Source organism: Rhinatrema bivittatum, chromosome 13, assembly GCF_901001135.1.
Source record: "Rhinatrema bivittatum chromosome 13, aRhiBiv1.1, whole genome shotgun sequence".
Classification (NCBI taxonomy): Eukaryota; Metazoa; Chordata; class Amphibia; order Gymnophiona; family Rhinatrematidae; genus Rhinatrema; species Rhinatrema bivittatum.
In genome coordinates, this window is record NC_042627.1 from 7,981,338 (window position 1) to 8,006,465 (window position 25,128).

General features: G+C 48.0%; 1 protein-coding gene and 1 long non-coding RNA gene across 3 annotated transcripts in view; one reads left to right on the forward strand and one right to left on the reverse strand.

Moving 5' to 3' along the window:
• Positions 1-5,748, reverse strand: part of RTN4RL2 (reticulon 4 receptor like 2) — a 22,163-nt gene extending 16,415 nt beyond the window's left edge. The window contains exon 1 of the mRNA XM_029574865.1: positions 5,245-5,748. Within this exon, the coding sequence (XP_029430725.1) occupies positions 5,245-5,275 (31 nt within the window). The 5' untranslated portion in view covers positions 5,276-5,748. The remainder of the gene's footprint in view (positions 1-5,244) is intronic.
• LOC115074905 overlaps positions 1-13,783 on the forward strand; it is a 14,837-nt gene extending 1,054 nt beyond the window's left edge. The window contains exons 2-5 of one of the 2 annotated variants that reach the window (XR_003852367.1): positions 677-839; positions 1,031-1,082; positions 1,915-2,105; positions 10,661-13,783. This is a non-coding gene — a long non-coding RNA (uncharacterized LOC115074905). The remainder of the gene's footprint in view (positions 1-676; positions 840-1,030; positions 1,083-1,914; positions 2,106-10,660) is intronic. The other variant, XR_003852366.1, reaches the window with a different exon arrangement.
• The last annotated feature ends 11,345 nt before the right edge of the window (positions 13,784-25,128 follow it).

Consider the following 25,128-nt stretch of genomic DNA (forward strand, 5'->3'; position numbering starts at 1 on the left):
CAGAAACATGGTTTGCCGTCTGTCCCTGACCCCTGACTGGAGCTGTCTGTTGCATCACAGAGCTCTCTCTCCCTGATCAGAGACTTAACATTGTCCCTTACATCACACAATTCACTGTCCCCCCAACATCAGACCTCATCATAAAGGCTTTCTCTCTCCCTAATGTCAGACTGATGCTTTTAAATCGCACAGCTTGTTCTGTTTCTATTAAGGTCAATTTAATGCTGTCTCTGGGAGAAGGAGGTGGGGGGTCATGCCTATGGGCTGGGGGAGCCAACTCTGGTCCTCAAGAGCCACAAACAAGTCTGGTTTTCAGGCTGTCCACAATGAATATGCATGAGATAAATTTGCATACAAGGGAGGCATTTTGCATGCAAGCCTATCTCATATATGTTCATTGTGGACAGCCTGAAAACCAGACCTGTTTGTGTCTGTCCAGGAGGAGTTGACCACCCCAGCCTATGGGGGATGCCACCCTGGCCCCACTCCTGGGATAGCTGCAGTCTGAGTCAGTTCAGAGCCAAGAGGATATAAAGCATTCTTCCTTGCCTTTGAACTTTCTGGCAATTGTCCCACTGACCCTGGAGCTTGACACTGCATTTATGAAATATTCTGAGACAACATCCAAGCCCCGAGATTTTGCTTTCCATGTTAAAAATTGTTTCATTTTTAACAGGAGCTGAAATTTCTGTGAGGCTACAGTACATTATGATGTCATCAATCATTGCCAGATCTCCTTTGCCATTGGCTAGAGCCTGTGCGATTGTGTAGTGAAATGATTTCCTGGCCCAGAGTGGTTTCTGCACATTGATTTCCTGGTTGCTCAGATAAGAGTTGAGGTAAGGATTGCCACTGTTCCTGTCCGTGATACAATGACTATTGATTGCAATTATTTAGCATGTTTTCTCTCTTTTTGTCTCCCTAAACTCCTCCGGAGGCAACCTTTCTACTGTCCAAACTCAGTTGCATCAGTGTTTTGCTTTTTTTTTTTTAATTGTTTGCACTTTTTCTCTTATTTTCTTTCATTCAGAAAAGATGAATAGAGATTGATGATTACTCACAACAGTAATCCTGTTGGGATGGTGAGCTCGTGAAATATGATGATGCTGTCTTATTCCTAAAAACTGTTTGCAATTGAACGAGTTTTAATAATTATTTTTGAGCTGAGGTTTTTATATGTGCTAACAAATGTTTAGACCATATCTGTGGGCTCATTAACCACCCTATAAAAACCTTTCTATGAGCATCACATGAAGCATCACTTCCTTTTTCTACCTCTGGTAATGCAACAATGTAATAGAACATTTCTGACCAATCAAGTGTGTGATGTCACAAAGCTAGCTGATGTCACAATAACTGATGACATCACAAAGGCACATTGACAAAGTAAAACAGTCTGAAACTGTTACATTTAGGGTCCCATTCTGTGCCTTAATTAAGACCTAAGAACCTGATTCTTAATTTTTTTGGGGTTTTTTTTTTAACAAAATGTTGCTTTATGACATAAACAAAAACAAATGCTGGTTGTCCAGCTAGTAAAGGGTTAGTCTTACTGCTAATGCCTAAGGAAAGGGGTTTCTATAGCTAAATTGTTATTTCATCACTTATGAGTTTGAGAAACCCCCAGTCTCTGATGAGCAGTGAGAATGAGAGCATTTCACCAGGTGCAGGTGCTGGAATATCATCTGCCTGTCTTGGGTCTTCTTGCATGTGGCTGAACTACCAGCAGAGGAGTGACTATAATTTTACATGGAGATGCTAAAGCTAGCTGATTGCTCCAGGGGTTGCTGATTTAATCTTTTAATATCTCCTTCCTACTTATGAATCCAGAATTGGTTTATTAAATATTGCACGATCTGCTCCTAATAACCATAATCACCCTCCGGTGCCGATCCTAAATTTCCACTTCTGCAGGAGAGATCCATGTCTATTCTGGCCTGTATGGAGATGGGTTGGAGATGTCCATAGTCCACCTGGAAGATTAAAATCAGGGACCTTCGGGGTCTTCCACAAGTATTCTATTAATCTTCATTCAGCTCTCCAGGCATCATGGATGCTGCAATTGCTTTGCTTGAAATTGAAAGCAGAAGACCAGAATGGCTTATGTGAGTGTTTATCAGAAATGCTGGTAAGAACTTGGTGGGCAGAAGATCGCTGGTGCCCTCAGAGGACGGAGGCACTGCGGTAGATAGATGGGGGGGGGGGGATGATATTTGTCAGGACTGGGGCAGATTTCAGGGGTCCAGAGATACGTATCATCACAGAGCACAGTATGGCCACTTTTGGCCCATATTATCTCAGGTGATGGAGACTCTCTGACCTCTGCCTCTTGGTTTATAAATGTACAACTTACAGTTCTCATTAAGACAGCATGCCTTCTTATGCATATATGTACTACGGATATCCTTATCCTGAAAAATGCATGGCTTGCAGCACGGAGCCACCAAAGACTGTTTTTTGTTTGTTTGTTTTTTAACACCCTTCCAGAAATTAATATGTGCCCCAAAAGCTATCAATGCTGCCTCTGCAGCAGGTAAGGCTGTACCATGCAGGCAGTATATATATCACTGCTCGGAGGATAAACTTTTGTTACACCTGTCTCCCACGTGGCCCCCCCTCCTGTCTTCCACTCCTTCTGCTACAGATCTTCAAAACCTCATCTTTGCTACCCTTCCCTCCTCCCTTTTCCCAAGCAGAAGCATCTTCAGAGTGATCTGTCTGCCATGGGACCCCCAGAAGCCATAGCCGTGGCAGCCCAGTCTTGCCCAAGCCCCACGAGGGTCCCTCCCTCAACAGGAAACCCACACTAGAGGAAGGAGGGGCCGCCAAGAGTCCCCAGCCTTAGGGCTGGAGTGCTGCTACCGATAGGACATTGGCGCCATTTCGATAGATGATCTGTAGGGGGGGTGAGGGAAGAGGGTGGCAAAGATAGGGGGGTTGAAGATGTGCAGGGAGGAAAAATGGAGGTCCAGATGGCATTTTTTGTAGCCAGCTAAGATGGCAATGAATCTCCCACTGGCCATGTTTTATGGTAGCCACAACCCCAGCAGGCGTGGGGAGGATCATGACAGTGCCCAGCCACAGGGCTGGTCATGTCTCATGTTATTCCTAGCTGCAGTCTGCACCATTGTCAGTAATTCTATTCTCTTTGCAAGCTGTCAAGGCTCATGCAATATTTAGTCTTTGTGGCTTGAAATGGAACTTAGCGCCTTGAAGAGCTCTGGATAGGTCTGGGGTGAAATGCGAGGGCGAGGTAGGGCATGCGAGCTGGGTCCGGCTCCACATCACCAGGATGTGCCATTCAGAGAGGCTGCCAGGTGCTGGGGGCCTCCTGCATTTTTAACAAGGCTTGGTTTAGAAAAGCTAATCTGTCGGCGCGGATTCATTTCTGTCAAACCAAAAGCGTGCTTAATAGGCACTATAATTCTAAAAGGAGGCGACGGGGGCGGGGGGAGAGTAGCCCATTCTTAATATACTTCCATGGTCACTGCTTTAATGGCGCCCTCCCCTGACCGGAGTCACTATAAAAATGTGCTCTGCAGGTTCACCTGCACATGTGATTATACAGCTCAGAATATATAGATTCTTCTAAGCAGCCGTGCCCAATTGGAGAGGCTCTGTCGCTTGGTGCCATCTTATACAATGATTATTCTGACATGGGGTGGGCAACTTTGAGGGCCCCTAACTGGTTGGGTTTTCAGGAAATCTTTAATGAATATATATGCAATAGACTGGCAGCAGTAGCCTAATGGATAGCACAGCCGGCTGTGAGCCAGGGAAGGCAGGGTACGAATCCCACTGATGCGCCCTTACGACCTTGGACAAGTCACTGTGTACCCTCTTTGCCTCAAGTAGCAACTTCGGTTGCAAGCCTTCGGGAGACAGGGCCATGCCTACAGTACCTGAATGTAATCTGCTTTGAAGTGCTGAAAGGTGGAATATAAAGTGAGACAGTGTGCATGCAAATCTACCACATGCATATTCATTAAAGCTGTCCTAAAAACCTGACCGGTCAGGTGTGCCTGAGGAGCAGGACTGCCCGCCCCTGATCTGGCAAGAGACTCTTCCAGGTGTTGGTGCAGGCCAGGGAATCGTCATCCTCCGGAACAGCAGAAAGGGTTCAGGGAGAGCTGCCTTTACCCGGAGGCAGGGCAAAAAAAACCAAAAACAGTGTCTGCTGGGACAGAACTGCTGCAAGGAGAGGAAGCTAGGAGCTGGCCTGTAGCACTAGATGAAGAAGCACTAGGCTGGGGCAGCCTTCCCCAAACTCATTCTCATTGGTTCTAAGCACCAGATCAACAGTTCCCATAAAAAAAAAAAAAAATTCACTTTGCAGTTAAAATAAACACAATGACCTCTCCTTTTCATTGCTCTGTTTTGCCCTGCCTAAGGTTTCAGTAGCCAGTAAATCAGGACGATAGGGTGGGTGCTGCATCCCAATGAGACCTGGAAATCAGAAATACCCAGGGCTGGCACAAGGTGCACAGCTTTTACTTAAAGTCCAAAAATAAGGGAAGGCAAGTGAATCCGGTAACGGGTAATGAAATCGGTGCTGATTTTGTATTGCTACACGGTGTACATGGCTTAGAAAGATTTTTGGTTTTTTTTTAACAATTAGGCGATTAACAAGATGATTTTAAATGAATATGGAGAGGGCGGCGATCCGACTTCTCCGCGCAAGAGTTTGCAATCCGGGAATTTTCAGCCGCGCGATGGACCGGGAGGCCAGGGTGCCCGGTCTCTCCCGCTGTTCATAGTCTCCCGTGCGCCCCCAAAATCAGCACCGGACAAGGAAAGAGCTGCCCCGCCGAGTCCGGAGCAAAGCAGACCTGAAAGCACCTGCGGGAAACTCGCAGCCCTGCTAAGATCCCCCCTGCCCCACTCGCGGACTTTCTGCCGCCCTGGGCTACGGCAGTCAGCGCTTTAGTGAGGGGCGCCGAGTGGGCTCTGCCGCTTAGAGGGCGCCTCGGGACTTTGGCTGCTCCTGGAACTGTTGCTCTCTCGTCCCAGCAGCTCAGCCTCCCTCCACCCGGGCCCCTTCCTATCATCTAAGCCGGCGCTGGATCCCTGTCAAGCTGGGGAAGCCTGAAGTGAAACAGCCCAGCCGACCCCCCCCCCCCACGAGTTTTAGTTACCCCCCCCCCTGAATACACTCACAGAGACGGAGAAAAGAAAGGCAGAAGAAAAGTTTGCTGGCGGACTCCAGGGGTAGGAGGGGATGGGCTGAGGCTGCAGTGCGCTTACCTGGCAGGAGCCCTTTCCGCTGCGCGCGCATTTTTTCAAGGTGAGGAGAGGCACCGGATCCACGGGTATCAGCGCCGGTATCCGGCAGCTCACGAGGCCGGTCCCTGCTTCCGTGCTCGTCCCACTGCAGCGCCCAATCCCCGGTGCCGCTGAGGAGCTGCTGACTGCAGTGCAAGCAGCACCCGGCGCCGGCTCCTCTCGGAGGAGTTCACCGATTAAGCCAACCAAACCCAGGCGCCGGAGTCCCTCGGCCGGGCAAACCGCGAGCTCCCGGCTCGGTGTCTTCCTCTCTCCGCTCTGAGCTCCGCTCCCCGTGCCCTCTGCCGTTTAAACAAACAGCAGCCCACCTGCTCCAAGTCCTCTTTCGTGCAGTCTCGCTCCCCCCTTCTCTCTCCCTCTCTCTCTCTCTTCTTACTCCTCCTCCTCTCAGCCCAGGCATCCTTCGTTTAACCCTTTCTAGAAATTCACCAGATGTCCCTGAGATTACATCGGATGCACGGCGAGTTTCACTCCTCTTCCAGATCGCATTTCTTTACTAAGTTGTGACCCTTTCCCCTCCCTTTGGTCCTCCCATCCTTCGTCCCCTCCTCTCACTATGAACTGGAAGAGCCTCACCGAGTGCACGAATCTGCCGGGGACCTAGGTGCTCCCGAGGTTGAAAGAGGGACGACTTCACTGGTATTCATGAATAATTACTGCAATTAGAGTTTGAATTTTCATCCAAGTCACATCTCAACGCACCTCTCCTTCTACTATTTCAGACAGATGTGGAGCCACCTCTGCTTGGACTCCATCCGCCAGAGATTAGGGACAGCATTGTTGTTACTGCTGCCCAAGTCTATAAACAGGGACAGAGAGATAAGGTGAGCTCAGCAAGCAGGGCTCCTCCACTTTGTTTCCGCAACTGGGAGTGGTGGGGATTTAAATTTGCAACCCTGTGATTTCAAACAGGAGATTACAGCACTAAGCTAAAGGAACTGCTCTCTCGGCTACCTTAACTCGATTGCCATATTCCTTCCTTCTCCCTCTGCTCTGTCACACAGCTCCTGCCAGTGATACACCTCCAATATCTTACCTAGGGGCTCTCGCCATCGCTGGACCTGTTGGAGGGATATTCTTTGTTTTCATAAAAGAAGTTAACATGGGGCTCCTCACAGTTCCCAGAAGCTCCTCCAGAGTATTACTGCCTCTTGCCCAAGAAGGAAACTGTTTTTGATAATATCCCTCACCCTCAATCCAGGATTAACCAGAAGTTAATTCTCTCCTTTCATTATAGTGCATTAGAATACTCTCTCTCTATAAAAGGCTTGTGTCGGTCAGTCGGTCACACTGTCATGTCTATCTGTGGCCACCAGGTGGTGCCATGAACAGTGAAAGATGCACTTTATAAAGATAATATGCTCTGTCAGCAAAACCCTGTCTCTCAGGCACCCCCCCCCCCCAACACAGACACACACACACACAAGCTCTCTCTCTCTCACACACACAGACACACAGGCTCTTTTCTTAATTTGATAACACATTAAAAGAATCTTTTGTCCTTTTGTTTGGTTTTTGAAAATTTACATCAGTTGTGAACCAGACAACCCAAGTGTTGGGCTTCCACTTACCATCTGTTTTCCTCTGGTTTGCCGGCGGTCGGGTTGGGCCTGGTTGTGGCGCTTTCGTGGTGGCGCGCGCGGGACTCGCTGGCGGTTTGTTGGCGGCGCGGCTTTGATGGACACGCCGGTCCTCGGGCCGGAGGCAGGGGCCTTGCTTCCGGGACTGCACTGTTGTTGGGGTAATAAGGGCCATGACTAGGAATCTTAGGGCAGGAATGGGATAGACATGGCTCACTAACGGCCACACTTAGGTTAGAAAGGGCAATAAGGCTAGAGCTGGATCAGATTTTGGATTATAATGATTGTGAATCAAAGTGGCAATGCTTCACCTGGGTATTTGAGGGGGTAGGGGGTTTAATTTTATTCACAAAGCCCAAAATCTTTCTCTCTCTCTCTCTCTCTCTCCACCCCTCTGAAAATATCTGGATATTCTGCCTTTTTAACTTATGATCATCAAGAATCCCAAAACTGCTTCAACTCTAGTAATGGCCTTGCTGGAAGAGAGCCATAGCAGCGGTTGTGACTAGGGTAAGAACATAAGAACATGCCATACTGGGTCAGACCAAGGGTCCATGAAGCCCAGCATCCTGTTTCCAACAGTGGCCAATCCAGGCCATAAGAACCTGGCAAGTACCCAAAAACTAAGTCTATTCCATGTTACTGTTGCTAGTAATAGCAGTGGCTATTATCTAAGTCAGCTTAATTAATAGCAGGTAATGGACTTCTCCTCCAAGAACTTATCCAATCCTTTTTTAAACCCAGCTACACTAACTGCACTAACCACATCCTCTGGCAACAAATTCCAGAGTTTAATTGTGCGTTGAGTGAAAAAGAACTTTCTCCGATTAGTTTTAAATGTGCCCCATGCTAACTTCATGGAGTGCCCCCTAGTCTTTCTATTATCCGAAAGAGTTGGATCAGTAACAGCTCTAGGCGTAGACGGGACAGAGACAGATGAGGCAGAAGTAGGTGGGACAGAAATGGTTTGTAGGTGGGGGAGGTGGTAAAGTAGCAGCTATTACTGGGGGTGGATGCGATAAGAATGACTGCTGTCGGGATTAGATGGGCAGTAATGACTAAGGTAGGGTAAATGGGGTAATAACAATTGGGACAGTGGGCAGGGAAGATACGCGTCTTGGTTGTTAATGGGGTAGAAGGGGCAGTAGCAGATGTTGCTTTGATAGATAAACAGTGGCCTCTGAGGCTGAAATAGATGGGCTGGCGAGGCGGCACACTGATGGCTGCAGATGGGAGAGCTGAGGGTCTGCTGAAGGTGGCAGAGGGGTCAGGGATTATTGCAGGGGGGAGACGTAGAGTCACTAATGGTTGTAGGTGGGGAAGTTCATGAAGCTGGGTTGGCGATGGTTTTTTGAGATGAGGGGATGGAAGTTTTATTTTGCATTTATGTCTGCTCTTTTGAGGAAAACGTTTATCTGTTAAAAGATCAGATATCCACGTCTGCACGAGTTTCACATCTGTCTTTCTCCACATTCAAGTTTAGCTCAAATCAAACAAAATGAACTTCAAGTACTTGAATGAGCAGAGCACAAGTATCGTTCTAGCGGTTCGCAGCCAAACTTATGCAAGATCCGTGTGAGGAGTCCCTGGGCACCCTCCCCACCCCTCCTCCAGGGCCTGCAGTACACCGTCGCTAGAGTGACCACTGGCACCTATCTCACTGACCACAGGTACAGCTGGGGGCCAAGGAAGGAGCAACATTGTCCCAGGCCTAGGGAGAGAGAAAGAAATAAAGAGGTGGAGAGAAGGAGCACGGGTGAAAGAGGGGTCAGCAAACAGAAGAATGGGTAAGGGGATTGGAGAAAAAGTGAGTGTTCGTTTTTACACACACCCCACAGGCAGTCTCCCAAAGTGCTGGGGCAGGGTCTCCAGATGGCCTTATTTTGCGCACACCTTGACAGGAATGAACCTCATTCATAAGCCGGAGTACGATGGGCGTGATCCCAAGCTCTCAAATTTACTGCTAATGCCTTTTTAGTATTTGCATTGCACCAAAGAGCGCCTCCTTCTGGAGTTCATAGGCTGTAATTTTCACAGGCGACGTATCAAGGTGCGCCTGGAAACTCTTCTTAACCAGGCCAGTGGCACCCAATAGAGCTGGGACTATTTCAGCATCCTCCTGCCACATTTTCTTGGTCTCTGATTGCATCTCTTGGTACCGACGGATCTTAGTTTTCTCCGTACGATACACAGGATGGTTGCTGGGTACTGACACCTCTCTCAGCAGTTCTCTTCTTGTATTTCTCTCCTTCACCACCACATCTGGCTTTCTAGCATCGATCTGCCTGCAGGGGGGAGTAGGAATGTCCCAGGTGAGCACAACTTCTCGGTTCTCTTCCCTTCCGTTAGGGTTGCGTTCCCAGCGTTTCTTTGGCCCAGCGACGTGATAATGTTCACACAGTTTCCAATTAATAAGCTGTGCTGCCTTGTGTTACATCGGCCGGCCATGGAGCTCGCGACGGGCCTGCCTTGCCTCTCTCGTCATCGCAGCAGGGCAGGAGGAGTGCTTCCGGTGTTGGTCCCTCCTCTCGCGGCCCGGTCTGCCGCCCGGAGGCCTCTGCTCGCGGCGGAGACGCCGCCACTGCCGGCTTGCCGCACTCGGCCCCCTGGGCGCACGCACGCACCTTTCTGCCCTTCTTAAAGGGCCCACTGCGCGCAATGCCTCCTGGTCCTCCTCCTCCGTGACGTCACCTCTGTAGGGCTATATTAGGCGAGTCCTGACTGTCAGGACTCGCCTTGGCATCTGATCCCCTCTCATTGTGTGTTAGTTGCTTCTTCGATTCTCTATTTCCCTGTCTTGCCTGCCTTTGACCATCGCTACGCCTGACCACGCTACAGCTCGCCACCTGCCTTTGACCTTCGCTACGCCTGTCCACGCTACAGCTTGCCCCGCCTGCCTCCGACCATTGCTTCTTCTGACCATGCTGTGGACGTCTGGGTGACCCTTTCGTCGATCCTCCGAAGACTATGGACAGAGGCCCACCTAAGTCCAGCCGGCCTCGATACCCAAGGGCTCAGTTTGGACTCACGTTTTTGGGTGGACTTTAGTGCATCGGCCTGTAAGTGAGTTATCTATTTCAATAAGACCCATGCCGCCTTCGGCTCTAGGGGTCCGCAGTCTTGGCATGCACTGATTCTTATAGGTTACCTGGTGGACGTGGAGGAGCTTTCTCGTTTTTATATCCAGTTCCTCTAGATATTTATGAGGCCAGTCTACTATTCCAAAAGTGTATGATGATGGGGGAATTGCAAGCTGATTAACAGCTTGTATCTTATTTTGTGGTGTTAAGGCGCTCTTTAATATCAACGTCCCTGTCCTACAGCATTTTTTTTTACTGATTTTTTTTAAATTACTTTTTATTTAAAGACACAAACAGAATGTTCATTCAAAAGAAAAAAAGATAATAAGGACTTTGGTAAGGTCAGATAGATACAAAAAAACATATTACAATATATACTCTCCAAACAGAACATATACAAATATACCCCTCCCCGCAGCCTAATGAAAAATAGATGCAGGGGTTTCCCAAACTCTGAGTCAGATGTCACACAAGAGTGTCTCCATTGCCAATACAACTGCCAAGTATTGTCATATGTTTCTCAATTCTTATGCAATGAAAAAGAGATTTATTTTTTTTTGCATCACGGCAATGTCTGCTGAAATAGATTTCCAATGAACAAGCAATGGCTTAGTTTTCCAGTGAAAGGCAGTAGTGATATCTGTTGCATGTAATATTTGTATCAACAATGTCTTTTTTTGTAACATTTACATCCAAATCTCCCCTTCTTCCTAACAGTCATAAAGGAGCTGTGAAGTGAACCGTCTACACCCAACTATTTCCTCTGTTATTTTCTGAACCTTTCCCCAAAAGGTCTGGACCCACAGATGCGCCCACCACATATGGACGAACATAGGCGGCTGCTGCCGCAACGCATCCTCTCTAGCACAATGGACTTGCGGCACTAAATCTGGAAAAGAACATCGGGTGTCGATAGATAGGATGTACAAGTTTAAAACGTCAATTCCCTCACCTTATTACACCTTGATAATGTGAGAGCGTGCTGCCAAGTTTCCTGCAAATCACCCTCATCTAAATTCAATGAGAGATCCTCATTCCAATGATGTATGAAAGCCACAAATACCATCCAGCAAATATATCTATATATATATATAAAACCAGGACATCATCTTGGTATGGTATTTGTGTTGTGTGAGAAATGTGGCCGATCGTATAGGAGGTCATAATCCCACCTTTGGAGTTTCAACACACCTTTTTCAGCTGTAAATATGCTGCGAAGTGGGGGGGTGGGCCTGCGAAAACCGGCAGCCATCGCACCTCCGCGGTGCGATGGCTGCCGGCTTTCGCACCCAATAGCGCCGCCGTGAAAGGTGGCGCTATTAGGCACGCTCCTGGCAGCGATAAGGTGTCCTATCTTTTCGCCGTCAGCGAAGTCGTCGCGGAGTCCACCCTGACTCTGCCCCGATCTAGGTATCGCATGCAAAAAGTCCCTTTTCGTGTGCGACCCCTTTAGAAAATGACTCCCCCCTTAGTATAAATTGGAGGCTGGGGTAACATTGTAAGCAGTAACCCCAGTTCTAGCTCTTCTGATTGGGAACGTTCCAAGGAAACCCAACTCATTTAATTCCCGGTAATCTAGCTGCAAAATATTATAATATCAGTACAAATCTGGACTATCAGGACCTTCACATCCTCTGGGGAGTTGCAAAGTCGTAAGTTTAATATGCGGAATGTTCTTTCTCCTCGGAAAAGAAGAAAGGGCTCCATTGATCTCCTTCAATTTCATTTTCGGGACATGACACGGCAAGCGCTGGACGACGTGAAGAAGTCGTGTTAGGACCCCCATTTTAAGTAAAGATGCCCTTCCTAATATGCAGAGAGAAGAATCTGTCCATCTAAGTAAATCTGTTTGAATCGTTGTGATAACCTTGGGAAAAATCAATTGATATAAATATTTTAATTTAGAAGACTTTTACTGAGCTTATTTTATGCCACATTTTTTCCGTCTCCCTCTACTCCTACCTCCCTGCTCCACTTCCTTTGTACTGCAATTTGCAACAGGGAGATGTTTTCACGTTTCCTTTAGTTTCCTCTATGCAACGTCGCCTTAGCACATTTGTCCAAGCCAAACGCCATCCTGATGTGTAGCACGGCGAGTCCTAGTTCCTGGGGAGTTGGGTTTTCACCAGTCTGCTCACACGTGGCCTTGTGAAAGAATCCCGCTAGCGTGCTGGCACGTTTCCACCACCTCTGCGACTGCCACCTTGCTGCATTTCACCCCCTTACAGTTTCTGTCTGGGATGCAGGGCCGGTGCAAGGGGATTAGGCGCCCTAGGCGTCTTCTGCCTTGCGCCTACTCCCCCCCTCGTCTCGCCACCCCCATTAGGGGGCGCGAGCTGCGAGCGGTGGCGCCACAGCGGCAAAGAGGCGTGGAGATTGCAGGGGCTCCACGCCTCCTTGGCGCCACCGCTCACAGCTGGCGCCCCCTGATGGTCAGCACCCGAGGTCCAGGCCTAGTTCACCTGGTGCTTCCGCCGGCCCTGCTGGGATGCAATAAGGAGGACAAGCCGTCTGGTTTGCACGTTGCCCCGTCTGTACAGCAGGTGAAATGGACTTTCATTCTTTGAGTAAACCCGTAAGGGATCTGGCTTTGCCTGTCACTGAGCTATCGCTCTATTTTTATTTTTCCTTACTATAGTAAGGGGTGGGTATTTTTGGGGAGCCTCCTTTGCACTTATCTCCACCATTTTGCAGGAAGACCTAAGGGGACTATAAAACGTCCCCCTAGCATGAGATTTGACTGACCAGGAGGAGCGAGGTTTCTCTGCTTGGAAGAGGAGTGGACCCAGAGAGTGGATCATTTTGATACTTTGCAGAGTTGGACTGGAATCAGTTCCTATAGAAGGGATTCCCCCCTCCGTATCTGGTGGACTGGATTGCATTCTGTCTGCCTTTGCTAAGAAGGAAAGCAAGATTAGGTTTTGGACTGAGGGACATTTCACCACCTTTTCCCGGTTTTTGGATGTTGGAGTTGCAGCGGGGGGGTCTCCTACCCTAAGAGGGGAAGGATTACTTGGAATGGATGATGGTGCAAGCGAGCAAGGAGCTACAGGGAGAGCGGCATGGGGGCAGGCACTATGGAGCTTTCCAGGCGGCCCCCCCCCCAAAAAACACATTTTCACACTTGGTTTCCTCCTGTTATTTTTGATATTCACCATCTTGGTTTGGATTCTGATTTACGAAATTAAGTACCATTTTGTTTTGAAAACCAGCAGGACTCAGACTTGCTTTTTGTCTCTGGGATGTAGGAAATTTTTGTAAATTAAAATAAAAAACTGAAAAGTGCTGCTTGCATAAATATTCAACCCCTGTGCTGTGGAAGCTCCAAGTTTACACAGAGGAAAGATATTGCCCTAATAATTGGCTTACAATTGGCTCCTTCCTGTGAATCAATAAAAAAGCTCAAATTTTCTGGATAAAAGATCCCTAATTCCAGTACCATTGATCAGACTGTGAATCTGAAGAAAAGCTGTGAAAAGGAAGACCACAGAGCATTCTAAGGAAATTAAAGTTATGGACATGCACAGGATAGGAAAAGGCTACAGAATAATATCCAGGTGCTTGGATATCCCAGTGAGCACTGTGGATTAATTGTGAGGAAATGGAAGCTGCATCGTACCACCCAGACACTGCCTAGATAAAGCCATCCCTCAAAACACAGCGTCAGAGCAAGGAGACTTGTGAGGGAAGCCACAGAGAGGCCACCAGTCACTTTGAAGGAGCTACAGAGTTCAGAGGCTGAGACAGGAGTAGAGGTGCCCCAGTCAGCCATATCAAGAGCTCTGCATACAGCTGGCCTGCATGGGAGGGGGGCTAGAAAGAAGCCATTACTGAGGAAAACACACATCAAGGCACATCTAGAGTCTGCCAGAAAGCGTCAGAGTGACCCAGCTAACATGTGGGATAAGGGTTTGTGGGCAGATGAGACAAAAATGAAGCTTTTTATCCAAAATGCAAAATGTTGTGTGGCACAAAACCTAACACTGGCCATTCCTCTGCAAACACCATCCCAGCAGTAAAGTATGGGGGTGACAGCGTCATGTTGTGGGGACGCTTTTCCTCAGCGGGGACTGGGCATCTTGTTAAAATTGAAGGATGGATGGATGGTGCAACATACAGGGAGATACTGCAAGATAACCTGCTTCAGTCTGCTAAAAAACTAAAACATGAGACAGTTCACCTTTCAGCAGGACAATGATCCCAAGCACAAGGCCAAAGCAACACAGGAGTGGTTGAACAGCAAAAAGGTGAATGTTCTACAATGGCCAAGTCAAAGTCCAGATCTCAATCCAATCGAGAATCTGTGGCACTATCTGAAAACTGCAGTGCATAAATGTCATCCAAGTAACCTGGAGCAAATCTGCCAGGAAGAATGGGCAGAAGTCAATCCCAACCAGTGGGCAAAGCTGGTAAAATCTTATCCCATCAGACTTGAAGCTGTTATTGCAGCATAAGATGGTTCTTACAAGTGCTAGTCTGAAGGGGTTGAATATTTATGCAAGCAGCAATTTCAGTTTTTTATTTTATTTTACAAAAAATGCAAAGAAATAATGAATTGTGACTTTGAAAATGTACTTTAAGAATATACTGGTTTGCAATAAACATGCTGTCTGGAACAATCTGTACAAGGCTCATTTGTAATCCACATTTGTAATCCACATTTTTGCACACTACTGTTTATTAAAAAAGCACCGGTCCAAATACAGACCCCTGAGGCACTCCACTATTTACCCTTTTCCACTGAGATTCTACCTGCGCAATTTACATGCATTTGTACCCCCTCAAAGTCAAGTTTTACGCGTGCAACAAGTGTGTGGCAATGAAAGGATCACTTTTACCAATTAGTCTCCCAGTTCACCCAGTTCATCTGCGGGTCATCGAGAGCCTCCTGGGTTCCCAGCCTGAACCTCCCCCAGTTTACCCATCTCCCTCCCCCAGTCTGGACTTGGCAATAAGGGAGTGATTCTCGCTTACACCAGATAATTGGCAGCTGCAAATGTCTGCCAAGTAACAGACTTACGCACATCACATTGGGAGGTTCTAAAATAGCAATTTAGACACAGAAACGCCCCTTTTGTACACACACAAGTTTGCTCACAAATGCCTACTTGCATGCATATATTTGGGTTTTTAACACACCACATGCAGGAGTACCTGCCCTTTTGCATGCGTCAGTACTAATTTAACCTGTGTAACATTTCGAAAATTCACCTTTAAGGGAGCTGAGAGAGGCTGTGCTGGGCTTGCTGAGGGATCTGTTCAGTCGATCACTGGAGATGGAAGTGGGACCCGTGGGACTGGAGAAGGGCAGATGTGGCAGCAGAGAGGGAGGTTGGAAACCACAGGCCAATTCACTTTATCTGAGTAGTGGGCGCATTCATGGAGGCTCTCCTGAAGGGAAAGGATAGTGAAGGATCTACAATCCCGCAGGTTGCAGGAGGCGAAGCAGAATGGTTTTACCAGAGGGAGATCGTGTCAAATGATATGAGGGGGCCACAGGACGGATGAGCACACGAGGAAGAGACAAGGATGTAGCAAGCAAGGCAAATCTTTATTTGAATAAGAGACTTGGAAGGCTCCCAGCCTGGCTCTGTAGTAAAAGGTGTTTACCCTCTAGTAGCGCGGTTCACAAATGGTTATCCTGGCAGAGAAGGTTTCCAATACTAAGCAGGTGATTGCCCTAATGGAAAACCTGCTGCTGCCTTAATGGAAAACGTGCTGCCCGCCGAAACAGAAGAGAGAAGCTCTTGGCTCTGAACAAAGGGAAAAACCCTCCACTGTAAAGAGAGGGAAACCCTGAGCTTTGAAGCAAACAAACAGCAGTTGGCTTTTAGCACAGACTGAAAGGGCCCTTCACTTTACGCATAGTGAAAGCTCTTGTGCCCTGCGTGAGAGCTCCACTGAGTCCTCTGCTGCCCAAAAAAACAGAACTCGGAGCGGATTTGTTTAAAGTCCTTCCACAACACGTTTACAAATTGTCATGCCGAGGAAGTTTCCCGTATCTGAATCTGCAAAAGAGTGATAGTGAGATAGAGAGACAAAGAGTGAGAGAGCGAGAGAGTGAGGGTATGGGAGACAGACACAGATCAGGCAGAAGCAGTGCAAGCCTCACCCACGCCCCCGTGGCTGGCTTAAGCCTTAGACAATCGAGGCACAGGGCCGGCGCGGCCCATTAGGTGAACCAGGTGGTGGCCTAGGGCACCAACCATTAGGGGGCGCCGAAGAGCAGCCATGTGGGGGCCACACGCGGAGCCTAGAGGAGTAGATTCTCAGCGGGCCACAAGTGACGTCCACCCTGCTCCATGGCCCAGAGAAGCCCACGCTCGGCGGGCCACGAGCAGCGTCTCAGTAAATGAGGTAGGAGTCAGGACCGCGGGGCGCAAGGCAGAAGGTTCGCCTAGGACGCCTAATACCCTTGCACCGGCCCTGCCCACAAGGCAGAGGGTCAAGCTGTAAATACGACTGAGGGCGCTGAACTCAATGCACGCCACCCTTTCCTGGACACAGTAAAGAGGTTTGGAGAGGCTGGAAGATTATGGTGCGGACGGGCTGGAGAGAGAAGAGAGACTGACGAGGAGATTGGTGGGGGTGTGGTACGGGATTCTATATTTATGGATTATCTGACATTAAAATCAGATAATATGTGACACAAGTTCAGGTAAAAGGGAGCAGAATATCTACACCTTTTCGAGGGAGATAATGAGATTTTTATTGTAGCAACGGAAAATATACAATCATTTTTAAGTTTCTGGTTTAACAGAGCAAATCTTTCTTGTTTCACAGGCTATGCAAACCCCTGCGTTTAACTCAAAGCCAGCTTGTACTTCTCACATGCAATGCCAAGGAAACTAACCCAGTTTAAGGCAGTAATTAAGCCAGTTTATCTTATGCTGTCGTCCACCGCCGTCGGGCCGCCCTTCTGGAGAATCGGGGTCCTGTCTCAGCACAAAGAGCAGCAAGCTGGACCTCGGGCAGGCAAATGGCAGGTTCACACCACAGTCTTAGGGGGCCGATGCAACACAGCGCGCTCGGCCGAGCGCACGGTTACCCTGCAGCTGGACACGGGTTGCAGAGGCGCCAACTAATCCTCTTATGAAATAGGGGATTAGCGCCTCAACAATGCGCATCCAACGCGGAGTGAAACTAATAGCGCTCATCGCGTGCAAATGCACGCGAAAGAGCCTATTGGCAGGAAAAACTGCTTTTCTGTACTGCCTCCTACTTAATATCGTTGCCATATTAAGGAGGAGGAAAAACGAAACTAATTTAACTTATAAAAAAAAAGTTTAGAAAAAGAACACCAGCAGTCGGGTGCAGGAAACGGATGCTGAAGTGACGAGCGTCCGTTTCCTGAACCCCCCCTGGCTGCGCGGCGTTTAGGGAAACCGGCGCCGATAAACTCAGCGTGGGTTTTCCTAACCGGCGGACGGCCGACGCCGATCGGGTTCTCGTTGGCAAGGAGGCGCCAGGGTTGCTTGCGCGCCCCTAGCTAACGCGATCCTAATTTAAATATTGCATGGCGCCCCCGGGAGGGACGCCGGGGAGGGGGGGGCACGTTGAGAACGTGGGTGCTGACTGTTCAGCGCCCGCTTTCTGTGCACGATTACTGCATCGGCCCCTTAAGAGCGGCTAAGACAAGATTGGCAAGTGCTCCACAGTTAATGGAGCAAGGCTGGGCCACGCTAAACGGGAAGCCCAGGCTCGAAGGCCAACTTGAGCTTCTTGAAAAAGTTTGAGGGGCCAAGTTCATGATTGCGGAGTTTGCATGAAAGGCCACAAGCAGTGCAGTGCGGTGTGGCAGGGTGGTGCCAAGGGCAGTCCAGTAACTGTAAGTCCAGAGCCCTTTTCTTTCCTCTTCATATATAATGCATATGGTCCATGCTGCAAATTATGGCGGGGCCGTGCTGCATCTGGCGGGGCCGTGCCGCTCCTCTTCCTCAGGCCCCTGTGCCAGCCACTTTGCTGCATCTGGCGGGGCCGTGCTGTTCCTCCTGAAGCCCTGCCATGCTGCTGACAGCATGCAACTAGCCAGTGGCACTCTGGCGCCCTTCAGGTCATGGAGCCTATGGCTCAGACCATGTTGGCCATAGACATACTACGGCTCTGGTGCAGGGAGGCACACCCAACAGAAAAGCCTGCTGGATCCTCTCTGGAACTGGACCTGTCTACTTGTTTCAGTCCAGTTAGCAGTCTGCATGCTGTGAGAGTCCACGTGGATTTTTAGCTGCTCCAAGTGAAGGAATTTTCAGCCAGAGCCGTCCATGTGGGTAAATAAATGTCTATAGTATTTGCCCAGGGAAGTTCCTTTTAGAGTTGTCCTTCCTGTGTCTTCCTTTTGCGACCCATGCACAAATTGTCAAGCTTAGGATATTTCTGAATCTTGAACGTAAGAGGCAGGGGGTCCTGCCTGCAGTGCTGTTATCCACCCACAGTGCTCAGCCATTGTGGTGGGCTCCTCCTCCGTATTTCTTTTCACTTCCCTTTGGGGGCTCCGGCTAGTGCCAGCAGGCCCTGAGTCGCGGGATCAAACCAACAGATGCTTTTAGGATAGTAAAGTGCAATGCCTCCACCTAATGGCCAGGTGGATAACTGACCACTCAGTCACGCTACCTCTGCACAATTCTACGGCCTTGAAATATTTTGTGTGTCTTCAATATCAAAACCTGTACTGCCAAATAACAGTTAAAGGGGTCTGGAATAAGGAATTGGAGCAGGTTAGCAGGTTGCTTTAAGAACTGTAGAAATAAAATAATAGAAACAAAAAGGATGAAAGGTGCGTGTGAGGGATAAAAATGTTCTGCTTTGCCCTGGCAATTTGAGCGCTGTTGAGCTATGCAGGAGCGCCTGGTGAGAGATCCGGGAAGTAAATCATCTGCGTGTTGGTTGAAGCAAAGGGACTGATGTTCTGGAGGTTTTGATCTTGGAGTGGGCTGGACCTGTAGGTAATGTGATCTGAACTTATGTTTGTTTAGAACTGAAACCGCAGTCCTGTAAAAGTCCCTTGAAGTAACTGGACTTGTATTTAAGAGGGAACCTGCTATATATCTGTGAGCCCGGACATACTTGCTACTTCGTCATTCCGAATAAATCCAGGCTTGAACCCTACAGTCATGCGGCTTGCATTAGCAGCAGCTCAAAACCTGACCGTGTGTCCTGAGGAAATAATTCCAGGGCCCGTCAGATGCCTTGCAGTGCAGGATCTGGTAGACGGACACTTACTGTGAAAGACAGGGCAGGTGCAGGCTTGAGTCACAATGTGACTGCATAATGCCCCTTCCACCTTCATCTGGGAGTAGGTAACAGAGACACGTTTAGCTCGCCACTAGAATTCTGGCCTTGTGTTAGGACCCAGCATTGTAGGTTAGAGTAATACCTTACCATAACACCCCCACAGGAAGTTGCTACAGTGGTAGTTTCCGACCTGTATATTAGCGGGTGACCCCTGGGTTCAGTGTGGCAGTTTTGGTTTGGAGTTGGATGAGGAGGATCTGATTTTTCTAGATCCTCTATTCTTATTCTGTATTGGCTACAGCCTTGTGTTGAGTAGGTTCTCACTATTTTGAGTGTTTGAGTAGATATGGAAGCAGGAGCGGTTCTATCATTAGGGAAGGTGAGGCAACCATTTAGGTGGCAAAACGCTGGCCATGGCAAAAAAAGGGCCCCCCCTAAGAAACACTCCTGTGGCGGCCTCATCGCCCTGCTGCAGACCTGATTACTAAACTTCCTGCGGGATTCCGAAGAGAGGCCCAGTGGGGCCATAGTAGACCCCCCATCCCCCTACAGTCGAAGAAAAGAAGGAGAGGTCCTGAGAGTGTGTGTATGTGTGTAAAAGAGAGTGAGAGTCTGTGTGTATGTGTGAGACAGAGCGTGCATGTGAGAGAGGGTATGTGAAAGAGACTGTATACATGTGTGAGTGTGTGTGAGAGAGAGATGCTGTGAGTGACAGCCTATGTGCATTTGTGTATGTGAGAGAGAGATAGAGAGGGTATGTTTGAGAGCCTGTGTGCATGTCTGAGAAAGAGAGGGTGTGAGAAGGAGAGAGACAGGGGCAATTCTCTAATGAGGCAGAGTGAGGCGGTCGCTTCAACTGACAAAATTTTGGAGTGGCAAGAAGTGCCCCCAAAACCCTTCTCCAGTGGCCGCCTTATCTTGCTCCCAAGTGAAGTGATGTGGTCGTGGGGGTTCCCAGCTCCCGCAGGCTGGAAGAGGAGCCCTGCAGAGGTGGAAGAAGAGCTCCGTGGCAAAGTGAATGTCCATGGGACTAAAGCAGAAGAAGTCCAGCTGCTGCCAGTGGGGCCAAAGAAGAAAGGAGGCCAAGGCGCAGTGTTAATGGCTGTGAAAAAAAAAAAAAAAAGAGAAACCCGCTTATTTGTAAGAGAGCATGAGTGTGAGCAAGAGTGTGTGAATGAGAGAGCACGTGTACGTATGAAAGCATGTGGTGACTATCTGTGTGAAAGATCATGTGTGATAGCATCTGTGTGTGTGTGTGTGTGAGAGAGAGAGTGTGTGAATGAGAGAGCACGTGTACGTATGAAAGCATGTGGTGACTATCTGTGTGAAAGATCATGTGTGATAGCATCTGTGTGTGTGTGTGTGTGTGTGTGTGAGAGAGAGAGAGTGTGTGAATGAGAGAGCACGTGTACGTATGAAAGCATGTGGTGACTGTGTGAAAGATCATGTGTGATAGCATCTGTGTGTGTGTGTGTGTGTGTGAGAGAGAGTGTGTGAATGAGAGAGCACGTGTACGTATGAAAGCATGTGGTGACTGTGTGAAAGATCATGTGTGATAGCATCTCTCTGTGTGTGTGTGTGTGTGTGAGAGAGAGAGAGTGTGTGAATGAGAGAGCACGTGTACGTATGAAAGCATGTGGTGACTATCTGTGTGAAAGATCATGTGTGATAGCATCTGTGTGTGTGTGTGTGTGTGTGTGTGTGAGAGAGAGAGAGTGTGTGAATGAGAGAGCACGTGTACGTATGAAAGCATGTGGTGACTATCTGTGTGAAAGATCATGTGTGATAGCATCTGTGTGTGTGTGTGTGAGAGAGAGAGTGTGTGAATGAGAGAGCACGTGTACGTATGAAAGCATGTGGTGACTATCTGTGTGAAAGATCATGTGTGATAGCATCTGTGTGTGTGTGTGTGTGTGAGAGAGAGAGAGTGTGTGAATGAGAGAGCACGTGTACGTATGAAAGCATGTGGTGACTGTGTGAAAGATCATGTGTGATAGCATCTGTGTGTGTGTGTGTGTGTGTGAGAGAGAGTGTGTGAATGAGAGAGCACGTGTACGTATGAAAGCATGTGGTGACTGTGTGAAAGATCATGTGTGATAGCATCTCTCTGTGTGTGTGTGTGTGTGTGAGAGAGAGAGAGTGTGTGAATGAGAGAGCACGTGTACGTATGAAAGCATGTGGTGACTATCTGTGTGAAAGATCATGTGTGATAGCATCTCTGTGTGTGTGTGTGTGTGAGAGAGAGAGAGTGTGTGAATGAGAGAGCACGTGTACGTATGAAAGCATGTGGTGACTATCTGTGTGAAAGATCATGTGTGATAGCATCTGTGTGTGTGTGTGTGTGTGAGAGAGAGAGAGTGTGTGAATGAGAGAGCACGTGTACGTATGAAAGCAAGTGGTGACTATCTGTGTGAAAGATCATGTGTGATAGCATCTCTGTGTGTGTGTGTGTGTGAGAGAGAGAGTGTGTGAATGAGAGAGCACGTGTACGTATGAAAGCATGTGGTGACTATCTGTGTGAAAGATCATGTGTGATAGCATCTCTGTGTGTGTGTGTGTGAGAGAGAGAGAGAGAATGTGTATATAGGAAAGGAGAAGGTTCCTCATCCCATCTCATCACACTAATCCACAGCAGTTTCAGGGCGACTGGAAATCAAAAGTTCCCAGGTATGGAAAGTGAAGATTTTTAAAATCCTTATTAGTTTTAATTATTGGATTTTTTTTATGTCTGCTATTTTGAAATATTTTATTGATGTTTGGGAAATTTTTAATGATTTTTAGGAGTTTTTAATTATTGGCTGTTATTCTATTCATCAGCTGTTTTGAAATATTTATTCTTTTTTATTAGTATGTTTTTACATTATGATTAAAGCTCTATATTCCTTGATTTTATTATTTTGAGGAACGGTATTTGTTTTTCCATTGTTGCACTTCATACAATCTAGTTTGTTGCGGTTTCCAGTTCAGTTTTGTCTACGTTTCTGTTTTTACTTTCCGGGCTCTTTATTCTGTATTTGGTGAGGGTCTGTCTGTGTTTTGCATGTGTAGTTTCTGTGTAGGGATGTATAGGAATTTGGCTTGTTCTGTTCTCCTAATAGAAGGAGTATTGGTGTTTAGGGCCTGGTGTAATATTTGCAGTGTTAAGAACATAAGAAACTGCCATGCTGGGTCAGACCAAGGGTCCATCAAGCCCAGCATCCTGTTTCCAGCAGTGGCCAATCCAGGCCACAAGAACCTGGCAAGTACACAAAGAACCTGGCAAGCTGCCTTTTCATAAGAAGGGTTTTTACTGTTTGAGTGCTAGCAATTAGTGCTTTTTTAGTATGGAAGGTTTGCTATATTGTGATTCTAATTCAGTTTACTCTGGGCTTTCTGTACCCAACGTGCATTATAATAGGCCTGATAACATGCATTCCAAATGAGCTTTTGCTTTTTCGCCAGGTTGAGATAACTTGTGATATTTTTACTTCAGAAGACTAGACTTCCGGTGTCCTTTTTCGTATAAAATTATTATGAATGCAGAATTTGTAATCGTGTGTGCTGAAGGCAGGAGGCATGCGTACAAGGTTGTAAATTTCGCCTCGTCTGCCTAATGCCCTGGCACCAGCCCAGAGAAAGGGGTAGATTTTAAAAGGGTTACGCGCATAAGTTCCGGGTGGCGTGGTTCTGGCCCGGGGGCATTTCGGGGGCGTGGCTGAGGCCTCCGAAATTGCTCCCGGGCCGGGGAATCGCGCGACGGTGGCCGACCGGCGCACGCGAGCTACGCCTGCCTGGGGCAAGCGTAACTTTCACGATAAAGGTAGGGGGGTGTAGATAGGGCTGGGAGGGTGGGCTAGGTAGGGGAAGGTGGGGGGATGCCGAAGGAAAGTTCCCTCCGAGGCCGCTCCAATTTCGGAGCGGCCTCGGAGGGAATGGGCAGCGCGCGCAGGGCTCACTCATGTATCTTATAAAATCCGGGGTCGGCGCGCGCAAAGGGGTGCACAAATGTGCACCCCTTTGTGCGCGCCGACCCCGGATTTTATAAGATACATGCGGCTACGCGCATATCTTATAAAATCCGGCGTACTTTTGTTGGCATCTGGGCGTACTTTTCTAAAATCTACCCCAAAGTGTTCTACTTCCTGAGGGAAACGTTGTGAGGCAGGCATTCAGTTTCCTGGGAGTGTGGCAGAGATGCCAGCTTCCTATAAGCATCGTTGTTGACGCCCTGTCTGCCACTCCTCTGGAAACTCTGACCCCTGCTTCCAAGGGCCAGACTTCAAAGAGAACCCCTCCCCCCTCCCCCCTTGCCTTTCTTGATTATTTGACCTGTGCGTGCCTTGGGGGGGGCACCATCTCCTCCCTCACCTCAGGCAGCAGATTGCCTTGAGCCACCCCTGTAGAGAGAGCCCGAGTTTGTGGGAGAGCATGGGTGTGTGTATGAGAGAGGGAGTGTGTAAGTGGGTGTGTGAGTGAGAGAGAGGATAAAGTTTTTCCAGCGTAACTGGAAATCAAGTTCCCAGGTATGGAGAGCAGGGAATTTTTTGTTCTATTATTTTTCATTGTTGGGGGTTACTTGATGTCTGTTGTTTTGAAACATTTTATTGGTTTTTGAGAACCATTTGAAAAAATGCTTGAGTTTAATTAGTAAATGATGTTCTTTTCTTCAGATGTTTTGAAATATTTATTCTTTTTATTAGTATAGTTTTACTATTATGATTGGCGAGTAATATTTCTTGATCTTATTATTGTTTTATGAGCAACGGTGATGTTTCTGTTTTTCCATTGTTGCACTGCATACACAGAAACATAGAAATAACGGCCGAAGAGGACCAGTGGCCCATCCAGTCTGCCCAGCAAGCTTCCCATGGTGGTAACTGCCGCACCGTACAGGTTACCCCCATGTATCAGCCAGTGCTGCTTGACGTGCTTTGCTTATGGACTTGGCCGTAGAAGCAGTCTTGTGGATTTATTTTTTCCTTTTTGTCTGAGTATCAGTCCCCCAGACTGTAAAGACGTCATGGCTCGTGCTGGCTGTCCCGGAATGTAAAATGTTCTCTTTCCCTCCTTTGAAGCAGAGAGCGATGTTGCAGTTGGCTCAAAAGCATCAAGGCTCATTTGTTAAGGGGAGTAATCCATGTCTTCTGGTAAGGGTGGTAGCTGCCACTCTGTGCTGCTTACCCCCCATTCTTATCAGTTCCCCAAACTGTAAAAGTCGAGGCCCTCGTTGGCTGCTGTCTAAATCCAATTCTTGTGATTTCCAGTTCAGTTTCTGTCTGCCCATTTCTAATTATATTTTGTGATATAACCTTCATTCTGTATTTGGTGAGAGTTGTGCATTTGTGACCGAGGTAACGTATTCTGCTAACATGAAAGTTTCTATGTAGGGATCTATAGCCACCTGGCTTGTTCTGTTTTCTGAGTAGGAGGTGTACTGATGTTTTAGGGCTACTCTTATCGAATAGACGTGATGGCTGGGGAGGGATTCAGGAAACGACTCAAGAGTTTAGCATTCTTCATCCCCTAAGCGGGGAATCTGCATTGGCAGCGCAGAAAATGAACTCTCGCTGTTTGGACCCCCTCTGTGACCTGTGACCGCTGTTTGGTCCCCCTCTGTGGGACCTGCTTCTGCTGAGAAAAGTGCAGGTAGCAGGCCAAGGGATCTCCCCACTCCCTTAGGGTCTGATTTTCAAAAGCACTTACATGTGTAAAATGCACTTTATCCTAGGATTACCGACTGGCTTCAGACTTTCCGGACAGGTTGATCCTGAGAGTGAATCCAAGGCCTCAGGAAGCTCTCCTGCTGCTAATTCGTTCTGCACGCCTAACAGAGACCCGAGAAAAAGCTTCTTCAAAAGTGGCACTTAATTTAGGGAGTTCTTTGCCGGAAGAGCTACCTTTTTAATTTTAGCAAGCCGTTGCTGATTAAGGGGGTCATTTTCAAAGGAGTTACGCATGTAAATGTGACATACTAT